Source organism: Melospiza melodia, unplaced genomic scaffold (genome assembly GCF_035770615.1).
Source record: "Melospiza melodia melodia isolate bMelMel2 unplaced genomic scaffold, bMelMel2.pri scaffold_34, whole genome shotgun sequence".
In the NCBI taxonomy this organism is placed as follows: Eukaryota; Metazoa; Chordata; class Aves; order Passeriformes; family Passerellidae; genus Melospiza; species Melospiza melodia.
The window spans coordinates 7449441-7462271 of record NW_026948659.1 but is presented as its reverse complement, the minus strand read 5'-3'; the positions used below and the strand labels follow the sequence as shown (position 1 = coordinate 7462271).

Below are 12831 nucleotides of genomic sequence, written 5' to 3'. Positions count from 1 at the left end.
TAGACCGTTGTTCTATTTCTCCTTGCTTTTCTACTTTTTAAATAATTTTTCTGCTGACCTATCTCATGGCTACTGCTTAGCTCTAATCACAGTTCTGCTGCCTCTGAGGCCTGCCTTTTGCAGCTTCCCCGAAACCCTCTGATTTTGTGGATTCCCACACTGAACACAAGTTCAGCTATTTTAAATCAAATGCTCACTGATGTAGATAGCATTAGACATGGCACACTGCAAAATAGAGCTGCTATAGATTTTTTGCTGTTAGCACATGGGCACAGGTGTGAAAATTTTGAAGGAATGTGTTTTATGAACCTACTCTTCGATTCACAGGAAACTCAAACAACTGGAAGACAACACGGAGAAACTGACTGTGAATGATTGGGGCTTGGATGAATGCTTTGAGGGATGGGGAATAACTGGATGATTGAAAGATACCTTAAAGGGAGCTATGTTATTACTAGTAGTTATTATTATATTGCTTTGTATTATTCCACACATAGTGAAATTGGTGAGCTGCTTGGTAGAAAAAACAGTGAAAAGGATTTGGCTGGTGCAAGAAGAATAAGAAGGGGGAATTGTAGCAATGTATCTGAACGACTTGGGCCACACTGTGCACCAGCCATACCGCTTGTAGTCATTCTTATCAGAGCCCTCTGGAATTCATCAAGGTTACTAAGACATAAACTGTGCTAAATGAAGAAAGAAAAGGCTGAGAAACAGAATACCAAGACCACAAGAACTTGATAACAAAGGGCTGTGAACCACCTGAACTGAAACCAGTCACATACTCCGAGAAGTGCGTGCAGAACACAAGGACAAGAGAGAGGCTCCAATGAAGAAGAGTGTGATCAGTGTATGCAGTAGGGTTAGAATGTATAAATAGGTGCATAATGTAAACAATAAATGGCTTCTGCTTAATCATACTAGTTAGTAGCATGGGAGCCCTGTTTGCCTGGGTAGGAGGGAGGATTCTTTTCCATAAAAAGGAAAGCACTGAGGCAGGAGCAGGAGACAAGTGACCCTTGCAGGCCTGGGGCCTCATTGCCTCCTTGTCCCTGCTCAGCAGCCTGGCAGGGGCCGCCCCATGCTCCTGCCCTGGGCATTGCACATCCCCACATGCCAGTGCCCATCCCGGCAAGAGCCCTGAGCAAGGAGGGAGGGACAGCATCTGCCTGGCCAGGGGCTGGGGCTCAGGCCTTGGCCCTTTGCATTCCTCAAACACATCCAGCTTTGCTCAGCACCAGAGACACCTTGGCCTTGTTTGTCCCCAGCTGTCATCACTGCCTCCAGTGTTCTGCTCTAACTGGAAACTGGGAACACATTCTCAGAGAGACTTATAAACTTTTAGAAACTTTGGAGTTTCAATTTAACTTGGAGTTCTTGAGAAGTTTTTTGAACACTCTCTCAGAGACTGAGTCTGATGTAAACAACACCAATTCACTGAGGGGCTCATTAAAGTCCTTGTGCTGTGTCTGTGCTGCTGAGCTTTAAAGGAACAGCTCTTGCCAGCACCAGCTCCTCTCCCAGCCCAGCAGGGCTGAGGGCTCTGCCTGCAGGCACTGAGGGGACAGGAGCCAGGCAGAGACAGGCTGAAGGCAATCAGGATTGGGAAGACATTGAGCTGAGACTTCACTTGGGGAAAGATCTTCACAGCCCTGTGCATGGTGAGTGTGTGGATGCAGGGCAATGTCCCCTGTGCTCCTGGAGGGATCTCCTGAAGCCAGCACACCCCACAGCCTGGGGGATGTGTCAGGAGGACTCTCCCACTTTCTGTGGGGCACAGGAGGAGGGGGAGGAGGATGTGCTGCAGAGTGGAGCTGCCCTGGGCACTGTCAGAGGGACAGGGCAGGACGGCTCCTGCTGCCAGGGACAGCTGCAGGGGCTGAAGCTGGGGCTGCAGCCAGGGCTGCCCAGGGCTGTCCTGCAGAGCAGCTCCTGCAGCCCTCAGGGCTCTTGGCCAGCCCAGGGCATGTGCCACCTGCCAGGGGCAGCTCTCAGCCTGCCTGGCAGCTTCCCATGGATGCTGCAGGGGAGAAGTTGGGGGTGGAAGGAGCCACCCCCATCAGGGCAGATTCCTCCTGCTGTGGAGATGGTGCTGCATGGCCAGGGCTGCTCTCAGCTTTCTCTTCAAGGAAAGGGAAAGGGGCTGTCAGCTTTGGCTGTGTCACTGAGACTCCTGCACTGTCAGCCTGGGCGTCAGCAGATGGGCCTCAGATCTCCCTCAGAAACGGCCTCCTCAGCCTCCTCTCCCTACAGACAGCAACAGCAGCACCTTGGCTTGCAGCATTTCTGTTTGTCTGGCCTGCCCTTAAGGCCCTGCTGCCAGGGAGATGCCTCTGGGAGATGCCCTGTGCTGGGAGGGGTCTGCAGGGCAGAGCTGAGTCCCCAGGGCTGGGCTGGGCTCTGGCAGCAATGGCAGGGACAAGGCTTGGGTAAAGAAAAACAGCTCTCAATAGGCACAACTCCAGGCAGCAGAGAGTCAGACCAATCCTTTACATCCCTCCATGTCCCGCTGCATAGGGAGAGAGAGAAGAGTTGGAGAGATTGATTTTGAAACTGGAGTCTTCAAAAAAAGCCAAATTATTGTTAAGTGCAGTTTTAAATTGGTACATCCTGTACTAGAGCGAGGGGAAATGAGCAAAGGGCCCAGCAGGTCTGAGTGCACTGGGGCACAGGGAGCCCTGTTTTCCATCTGGCCTCCCCAGTGTTCAGCCTGAGAGCAATGCTAAGAACAAGACTTCTGTCCCTTCTAAAAAGCACACAGTTACTTTGTAGCCCAAAGCTACACTGAAAAAAAAAAAGGTAAATGAAATTTCCCCAGAGAAAGAGAAGCAATTTTGAGTGCCTGTGAAAGAAAATAGCATAGGATGTACTCAAGGTACTTTGTCCAAATTGTCAATGTTGTCTTTGAACAGCTCAAAATGTCCAGAATGAAGGAATGTCCAACAGCAGCTCCACCAGGCACTTCCTCCTGCTCCTGGCATTGGCAGACACGCGGCAGCTGCAGCTCCTGCACTTCTGCCTCTTGCTGGGCATCTCCCTGGCTGCCCTCCTGGGCAACAGCCTCATCATCAGCGCCGTAGCCTGTGGCCACCACCTGCACACGCCCATGTTCTTCTTCCTGCTCAACCTGGCCCTCAGCGACATGGGCTCCATCTGCACCACTGTCCCCAAAGCCATGCACAATTCCCTCTGGAACACCAGAGACATCTCCTACTCAGGATGTGCTGCTCAGGTGTTTTTCTTTGCCTTCTTCATGTCAGCAGAGTTTTCTCTCCTGACCGTCATGTGCTACGACCGCTACGTGTCCATCTGCAAACCCCTGCACTACGGGACCCTCCTGGGCAGCAGAGCTTGTGCCCACATGGCAGCAGCTGCCTGGGCCAGTGCCTTTCTCTATTCACTGCTACACACAGCCAATGCATTTTCCCTGCCCCTGTGCCATGGCAATGCCCTGGGCCAGTTCTTCTGTGAAATCCCACAGATCCTCACACTCTCCTGCTCCAAATCCTACCTCAGGGAACTTGGGCTTCTTGTGCTAAGTGCTCTTCTATTTTTTGCTTGCTTTGTGTTCATTGTTTTCTCCTATGTGCAGATCTTCAGGGCTGTGCTGAGGATCCCCTCTGAGCAGGGACGGAACAAAGCCTTCTCCACCTGCCTCCCTCACCTGGCTGTACTCTCCCTCTTTGTCAGCACTAGCTTTTTTGCCTACCTGAAGCCACCCTCCATCTCCTCCCCATCCCTGGATCTGGCCCTGTCAGTTCTGTACTCGGTGGTGCCTCCAGCCCTGAACCCCCTCATCTACAGCCTGAGGAACCAGGAGCTCAAGGATGCCTTGGTAACTGCAACTTTAGAAGCAATAAATTCTCTTTTCTACTACAGAGCCTTCAGAATATAACTCTTTGCAATCTCAGCCTTTTTTTCCCCTGTTTGTCCATTCTTTGCTATGGTAACTTTTTCTTTTGTTGTAGTGTTTCTATCAAAATACTGTAGTATTACTCTTAGCTTTCTACATGAACATCTACATTTCTTTTGAAATAAAAATACTTGCAAGTAGTTTGTTCCCTTGGTGTTTAAATAAAAGCAAGTGCCTGCCTGACTTGTCTGTCCAAGGCATTTCCTCAGCCCTTCCCTGTCTCTGCAGGGGCAGTGCCTGTGAGCAAAGGTGGCAGGAAGGGACTCCCAGCACAGCAGCACAGCCAGGGACAATGGCCCTGCCTCTTCCCACATCTGCTCTGCCCAACTCCACGCTGTCCTTGCCAGCCCTGCTGTGGCTGTAAGGCCGGAGTGCTCTGGCAGCTTGGTCACTGTCCTGCTGCATGTCCCTGCTGTGGCCAAAGGCAGGGCCAGGCCATGGGCACTGCTGGGACACAGCTGGGCTCCAGCACAGCAGCTCCAGCAGCAAAGGGCATCTCCTGAGGGCAGGGCAGGGAGGCTTCGCTCCCCTCCAGAGCTGCTGTAAGCAATGTGCTCCAGGAATGCCCTGGCACAGCAAAGCCCAGGGCCTGGGGCTGGGGGGGAGTGTGCAGGGGGGGCTCACAGCAGTGTCCTGGCACAGCCAGAGCTCCTGGCATGGACCTGAGGCTGCAGCAGAGCAGGTCCTGGGCTGTGTCTTTGTTCTGGGGCAGCCTGGGAAGGTGCCCCAGGGCAATTGTCCCACACCAGCCCCTGTAACCACCATTGCCAGCACTGGCCTCTCCCCACCTGCAGGAGGTTGTTTGTCCCTGCACGGAGGGACACCAAGTGACCAGGCCAGCAGGCCATGTTTGCTCTGTGCTGAGGAGATCTCAGCAGTGCATCCTGTGTCTGGTGGGGAGATGAACCCCAGCGACAAAAAACACCATCAGCAGCACCCGGGGATGGCACAATTCCAGTGGCACAAACAGGGCCTTGAGGCCACTTCACTCTGAGAGTAATGTCCTCTGGGAAAACACCTGAATTCTTTGCTGGGTTGTGGTTAGGACTGCATAGAGAGAAATATCCCAGGCAGGGAGGCTCCAGGGAAAAATGCTCAGGGCAGCCATGGACTGCACAGAGAGACATTGGATAGAGTGAGGGTCTGTGGGGAGAAGTCAGAGCTGCCTCCCTTCTGAACCACCCCGAGGACCTGGACAGGGCTGTGCTGTTTTCTGGGCACTGACCTGGAACTGAGGGATGTGGAAAAGACCTTTGGTGTCAGGGCTGTTGAGAAGGCTGGGCAGCGTCACTGTGGGACCTCTCTCCAAACCCTTGGAAAGGCCAGAGCCATCCCAGAGGGTCCTGGGCACTTGGGAAGGGCAGACATGGAACCACTCTGCACACAGGGCAGGGAGGGGGACTGGGAGAGTCACAGCCTGCTCAGGCTCAGCAGGGAAGGGCATGTGGCAAATCCTCCTGCAGCCATTCCAGGCACTGGCAGGACAGGACAGGGACTGCAGAACCCACATGGGAGGGAACAGAAGAGAATGTTGTGTGCCAGACTTCAGCCAGACCTGGGACAGGGTCTGCTGTCGTCTCCTCAGAGCCAGACTGGAGAGAGCTGGGCTGAAGGAGTGGAACATGGGCTGGGTGGGAATTTGGCTGAACAATGAGGGTCAAATGTCATCCATGGTACAGAGTCCTCTTGGCAGCCATGCCCTGGTACCATCCCTCAGTGACCAGCCCTTGGCCGCCACTGTGGAATATTTCTATTGTCTCTACAATGCCAGTTAAATATACTTTCAATTCCTTTGTGGATGCTGCCAAATTGCAGGGACTGAACTGATGTGTGACTGACACTCAACTCATCTAGTTAATGGTGACTGCAAAATGTATCTGGGCAAGATGACTGAGTTGGGTAAATTTATCTTGCCATCAGGCGCCAAGCAAGCCACAAGAAAGGGCAGAAAAAACTCATGCATCAGAGCAAAGTCAGTTCAATAGGGAAAAACCCAAACCCAACCAAAACCTAAAAACCCCAAACCTAATCAAAAAACCCAAAGCAAGATCCACCCACAACAACACAAAAACCCCAGAAATAAACCAACCACAAAAAGAAAAAGGCCACAAACAGAAGAAAAGCAAATTCACAGGAAATCTCCTATCAGCAGAAAATATTTAACCGCCTTGTGGCAGGAGAGGATTCTGCATGTCTAGGTGCTGTTTTGAAAGAAATATGTCTGAAAAAAGAAATTTATCCCCTACCCCCCTTGGCCCCCCACTTCTCTCAGTTGATTGCTGATCATGGTGTGATATGGAGTGGAACGTCCCTTGGGTCAGTCCAGCCCAGCTGTCCCATCCCTGTCCCCCAGGAACACTTGCCAACCCCAGGCCCATAGGTTGGGGGGTCGCAGACGCCTCATGCGAGGCAAGCACTGAGACAAGGACAGGAGTACAGAACAGCACAGCCTTGGAGAAACTGATTGAGGATGTACCTCTGGCAAACAGAAGTCACAAAAAATCAGGCAGGATGCCAGCTCAGCTCTGCAAGGCTGACAAAACAGAAGTTATGCAGAACAATAATATTGCCCTTACTCAAAAAGAGGGTTCAAGGAACAGCCACCTAAAAAGGGCACTGGATGTTGAAGACAAAACCCAAAGAACCATAAAAGGATTTGTGATAAGGTGTGCAATTATGTCAAATAAACTCAAAGGAAGTGGGGATAGCTAATGGATACATAATCAGTGTGTGTGATAAAAACTCTGTTCATTCAATGCTTAATGCACTCCAATGGAGGGAGGATGGCCCAAGTGACCACCATGCTGTAATGAAGAATGCCAGCTTTCAAATACTCCAAACTCTGTTCAGAAGTTTCTATCCAGTGGGTTTCAGTATCAGTGGTTTCCTTGACTCCCTTATGCCCCACAGTTTCACAATGGTCCCTTGGTTCCATGAGGGCCTGCTGTAGAACAATGGATCCTTGGTTCCATTGGGTTCTGTATTCTCAAAATGCTCTCCTTGGTTCCATGAGGCCTTGGTGTGTCACAACAGCCCCTCTGTTCCATCAACTGCCAGAGTGTCACCCTGGTCTCTTGGATCCGCAGGGTTACAATGGACAATTGGTCACAAGCAGCCCTGCTGTGTCACCATGAATATTTGGTTCCATGGAGTCCCACAGTGTCACAATGGCCCCTTGGCTACATGAGGTTCCACAGCATCACCATGATCTCCTTGGATCTGCAGTATCTCCATGGATCATTGGTTCCATGTGGCCCTGCTGTGTCACAGTGGTTCCTTGGTTCCACGAAGCCCCACTGCATAACAATGGAATCTTGTTCCCGTCAGGTTCTGTACTGTCACCATGGTTTCCTTGGTTCTGAACTGTAACAATGGACCCTTGGTCCCATGAGGTTCCATGATGTCACAATGGTCTCCTTGGTTCCACAAGGACTTGCTTTGTCACAATGGACCCACCTTTCCAGGAGCTTCCATGGTGTCTCCGTGGTCTCCTCAGATCCAGATTGTCACAATGGACAACTGGCTCCATGGGCCCTCCTGTGTCACAATAAACCCTCAGTGCCATGAGGTTCTGTGGTGTCACAATGGTCTGCCTGGTTCAACAAGGCCCTGGAGTGTCACAATGGCTGCTTGGTTCTGTGAGCTTTCATAGCATCAACAATGGCCTCCTTGTTTCTGCAGTGCCACAATGGATCCTGGTTCCACGAGGTCCCTAAATGTCAGTGGTCTCCTGGGTTCCATGTGGCCCAGCTGTATCAACACAGCCCCTTGGTTCCATGAGTTTCTGTACTGTCAGAATTGGTTCCTTTGTTCCACTGAGGCCCTGCTGTGTCACAATGGACCCTGGGTTCCATGAAGTTCTTCAGTGTCACAATGGCCCCCTGGATCCTTGAGGTCCCACAGTGTCACAATGGTGTCCTTGGATCCACAGTGCCATAATGGGCCATTGCTGCAGCCGGAATAGCTACTAATAAAGCCCAGGGTAGGGAAGCAAAAAGGGCCTTTGCATGGTACCCACAGATGTTTAATTCAGCCGTGCAGTGAGATGTTCAGGGTCACAAGACAGGACTCCCGGGGGGAGTCCAGGTTTCTGTATCTCGAGAGGAAGGGGTTGATCAGTGCCATGGGGGCAGTACAAAGATGGGGCCAATGGGGGAATGGGGAGGGAGGGGCTGAGGGACAGAGAACAAGAGGAAGGAGCCAATGGGGTCGCACAGCTTTTGAGGGAAGTTTCTTGTGTCTCCCTAACCCAGGGAATGCCTCTCAGGGTCTCCACAGCAGCAGAATGTCAAAAAGGCCCCTTGGTTCTTGTGGGCTCCTCAGGATCCCAGTGGCCCCTTGGCTGCATGAGGCCCAGCTGTGTCACACTTGCCCCTTGCTTCCACTGGGTCCCACAGCATCACAATTGCCCCCCCTTAGATCCATGAGGCCCCGCAATGTCACAATGGACCTTTGGTTCCATGAGTCCCACACTGTTCCAAGAATTCTTAGTTCCATGGGGCCCTGTAGTGTCGCAATGGTCCCTTGGTTCCGTGGTGCCACACAGTGCCAAATTTTCCCTTTGGCCCAACACGGGCTCATAGTGTCACAATGGACTCCTTGGTTCTATAGGGACACAAAGTGCCACAATGACTCTTTGGTTTCACAAGGCTTCAAAGTGTAAAAATGGCCTCCATGGTTTCATGCAGCCATACTGGGTTAAAATGGACTTTTGTTTCCATGATGCACCACAGTGTCACAGTGGTCAGCTTGGTTGTGCACTGTAAGAATGCCCCATTGGTCACTCAGAGCCCCACAGGGTCACTATTGTGCCCTTGGTTCCATGAGGGCTTGCTGTGTCACAATGCCCTTTGGTTCCATGAGGTCCCATGTGTCATAATGATCTCCATGGTTCCATGAGGCTTCGCTGTGGCTCAATGGCCCCCTTGGTTCCATGATGTCCCATAGCAGAGCAATGGTCACCTTGGTTCCATGGGGTCAAAATGGCCCCTTTGTCCCATGGAGCCCCACAGTGTCACTGTGATCCCCTTGATTCCATGAGGCCCTGCAGTGTCATGGTGGCTCCTTGGCTCCATGAGGCAAAGGAGAATCAGAATGGCCCCTTTGTCCCATGGAGCCCCACAGTGTCACTGTGATCCCCTTGATTCCATGAGGCACTGTAGTGTCGTGGATGCCTCTTGGTTCCATGAGGCAAAGCAGAATCAGAATGGCCCCTTGGTTCCATGGAGCACCACAGTCCTGTTGGTTCCACAGGGCCCTGCAGTGTAACAAGGGACCTTTGGCTCCATGAGGTTCCTCACTGTCTCAGTGGCCCTTTGCCTCCAGGTGGCCCTGCTGTGTCACAGTGCCAGGTGGTTCCATGAGGTCCCACAGTGTCCAAGTGGTCTCCTTGGCTCTGGGAAGCCCCACAGAGCCACAATGGACCCTTGGTTCCAGGAGGCCTTGCTGTGTCCCAATGGACTTTTGGTTCCATGGGGTTCCACTGCATAACATGATCCCCTTGATTCCAGAAGGTTCTGCAGTGTCACAATGGACCATTGGTAACATGCAGCCCCACACTGTCACAATGACCCCATGGCTCCATGAACTTCCACACTGTCATCAATGGTCTCCTTGGTTCCACAAGACCTTGCTCTTATACAATGGACATTTGGTTCCATGGGGCTCCACTGCATCACAATGGACCCTTTGTTCCATGGGGTTCCACAGTGTCACAGCGAGGCCCTTGGATCTGTCAGCCTCTGCTGTCACCAAGTGTCCAAAATATCAGAATAGGGCTCCTTAACACTAATTTGCTATTTCAGAGGGTATCATTTATTCAGGCCTGAGGTCCAGCACGGGATAACTCCTAACCTTACATGGATATGGAATTCTACCAGTGTGTTACCTATATAAAGTCCCTAAATGTGAATTACAATTTACCCACTTCCATAAAACCCACCCCAAGTTCCCCGATTCACTCCTTGATTTCTCCATTCCTGCCCTCTTGAGGCAGATGTCTTCTTGTTCTCTTCCACCATCCTTGCTGGGAAAGCAGCCCCTGCATGCCTTGTTCCTGTGCTGAAAGTTCACAGGCAGGGTAAAAATCGAATGAACCCTTTTGGTATCAGCCCCAGGCTTTGTGTGGGCAGGCAGAGGCAGGCAGGAGGCAGAGCCAAAGGAAGGGGCCAGCCAGGTGGAGCAGCCGGGGGATGCCGACAGCCTGCAGGGACAGAGGCGCAGGGCAGGGACATCATGGGACAGCCTGGGCTGCACAGGGCACAGGCATGGGCAGCAGCTGTCAGACAGCCCTGCCAGAGCCAACTTGGGCAGCACTTTGGCCATGGCTGCTCGGCCTGGGCCTGAGGCAGGAGCAGGAGACAAGTGACCCTTGCAGGCCTGGGGCCTCATTGCCTCCTTGTCCCTGCTCAGCAGCCTGGCAGGGGCCGCCCCATGCTCCTGCCCTTGCCATTGCACATCCCCACATGCCAGTGCCCATCCCAGGAAGAGCCCTGAGCAAGGAGGGAGGGACAGCATCTGCCTGGCCAGGGGCTGGGGCTCAGGCCTTGGCCCTTTGCATTCCTCAAACACATCCAGCTTTGCTCAGCACCAGAGACACCTTGGCCTTGTTTGTCCCCAGCTGTCATCACTGCCTCCAGTGTTCTGCTCTAACTGGAACCTGGGGACACTTTCTCAGTCCTGTCCCTCAGCGGGACCCATTAAAACTTTAAGAAAATTTGGAGTCTAAATTTTAATTTGAGTTGTTGAGACGTTTTTTGGAGACACTCTCAGGGACTGAGTCTGATATAAACAACACAAAAGCCCTGAGAGGGTTATTAAAGTTTTCCTAGTCCACTTATGGAGAAAGATTTCAAAGAACTTGTAAAAAATACACATTCCTATTTTAAAGGATGTATTTTATTTTATTTCTCTTTACATCAGAGGTGATTGCAGCATTCTGTGATTGATATTGGCCCAGGGTCTCTCCTCAGCAGCTCTGGCCTGCTCACAGAAGCTGTGCCTGGAGCTCTGACCCAGTGTGGACAACCTTACTCCACATTGCCCAGCCCCATCCTGTCTGTCCTCACTCCCCTGGGACCTGCTGTGCTTGCAGAGCTGGCTGCACTCAGCCTAAGAGGGGTTTTCACTTTTGGGGGCTTTTTGAAGCAATCTGAACCTCCCGACTTTCCCCACTGCAAACAGACACACTGCTCAGGTGTGTGCCAGCCCCAGCTGCCACCAAAGCCACTGCAGAGCTGCCCTGGGCCAGCTGTGAGGGTGGATCATCAGCCCAAGCTGCACGGGGCCACTGCAAGGGGCTGTGGCCATGGGCACTGCACTGACCCCACTGCTGGGTTTGGCTGCCACGGCCACCGAGAGAAATTAAACTGTCCTTGGAAACACTGGGGAGGACTGGGACATACTGGGGAACACTGGGAACGCTGTGGGAGACACTGGAACATACTGGGAGTGACACTGGGGGATACTGGGAGAACCTGGGGACACTGGGGCAATTGCAGAGATGACTGGGGACACTGGGGTACCTGTGGATGTTACTGTGAGGAACTGTGAACGACTGGGAATGAACTCGGGTGTATTGGGACGAACTGGGCTGTACTGGGAGGGATTGGAGGGGTACTGGAATGTAATGGGTTCTACTGGGGACTAATTGGGCTTTACTGATGTTATACTGGTCTGTACTGGGGATGAACTGAGTTTTACTGGGAGGGACTGCAGGAGGGTGAATTGGCTGTTCCCACTTCCACTGCATCCCATTTGCCGAAGCTCCCGCCCATCTCCAGCCACAGCCAATCAGCACCAGGGATCTGGGCCTGGGGGCGGTGCCTACACAGGCAGCAAATTTTCTTTTTGCCTACAACTCCCATCATGCCCCACGGCCTGACTGAGCCTCATTGCAGCCGGGAGAACAACTGCCGTCATGCCCCGCGCTCCACAGAACTCCGGGATCCGTCCCCATCTGTCCCATAATTGTCCCCCAAACACTCCAGGGTCCCTCATTGTCCCCTCAGCGCACATTCGGGACTCCCGTAAACACCCCCGGACCCCTGAGTGCTCGCACCCCCACAGATGGCCGGTACAGCCACTTCTGGGAATTCATCTGCTCTCGTCCCCCGTGGCGCCAGAGCCCCTCAGAACACAGTCCTGCGCCTAAAACTCCAGCCGCGACCCGTGCCCTGAAGAGCCCGGCTGGAGATCTCCGAGCTCCTCCCAAGGGCTCCCGTGGCATTTACGTTTCACCAGAGGATCTCAAGTCGGGGCTCGGACGCAAAGGTGTCCCCCAAGAGCCATCCCGGACTCCCAAACATTTCATTCCAACCACTTTCGGGACTACAGCTCCCGTCATGCCCCGTGCCCCATCGAGAGCCATTGCAGCTGCGCCCAGAACTCCCGTGATGCTCCGCGGCCCCGTTAAACCGTATGATACCTGCGCCTACAACTCCCATCACCCCCCGCGCCCCAGAGAGCCTCGTTCGAGTCCCTCCAAGTGCCCGCCCGGACCCCGAAGGGCCCCAGATTCCTCTCGATCACCTCCAAGGGCCCTCTTGGATCCCCAAGTGCTGCCCCGAACCCTGAACTGTCCCTCAAAATCCCTGAGTGCCCCTCCAAGTGCCCACCCGGCTTCCCCAAGTGTCCTCCAGACCCTCAAGTTCCCTCTGAATTCCCTCCCCAGACTCAAAACTGCCCCAAATGTGCCCCAGAAATGTCTCCAGGGACCCCGAAGTGCACTCCCCCCCAACCCTGTCTGAGAAAAAGATGATAAAAAAGATGGCAAAAAGACTACAAATATAACTAATTAACATAAAGAGAAAGAAATAAATAGCCAATAGAAATTATTTAATTAATTCATGAAAGAATTTTGTTACTTAGAACCAATTATGAATAAATTTCTTGGTTGCTAGAAATGTATCCAATTTTAA

General features: G+C 52.6%; 1 protein-coding gene across 1 annotated transcript; it reads left to right on the top strand.

The window, feature by feature from the left end:
• Positions 1–3319: 3319 nt before the first annotated feature.
• LOC134434260 (olfactory receptor 14J1-like) lies at positions 3320–4156 on the top strand (the record flags this gene model as incomplete). The annotated part of the gene is made up of 2 exons (XM_063182940.1): positions 3320–3772; positions 4142–4156. Coding segments are annotated over 2 exons (468 nt in total), but the record flags the coding sequence as incomplete, so codon positions are not given.
• Between the last annotated feature and the right edge of the window lie 8675 nt (positions 4157–12831).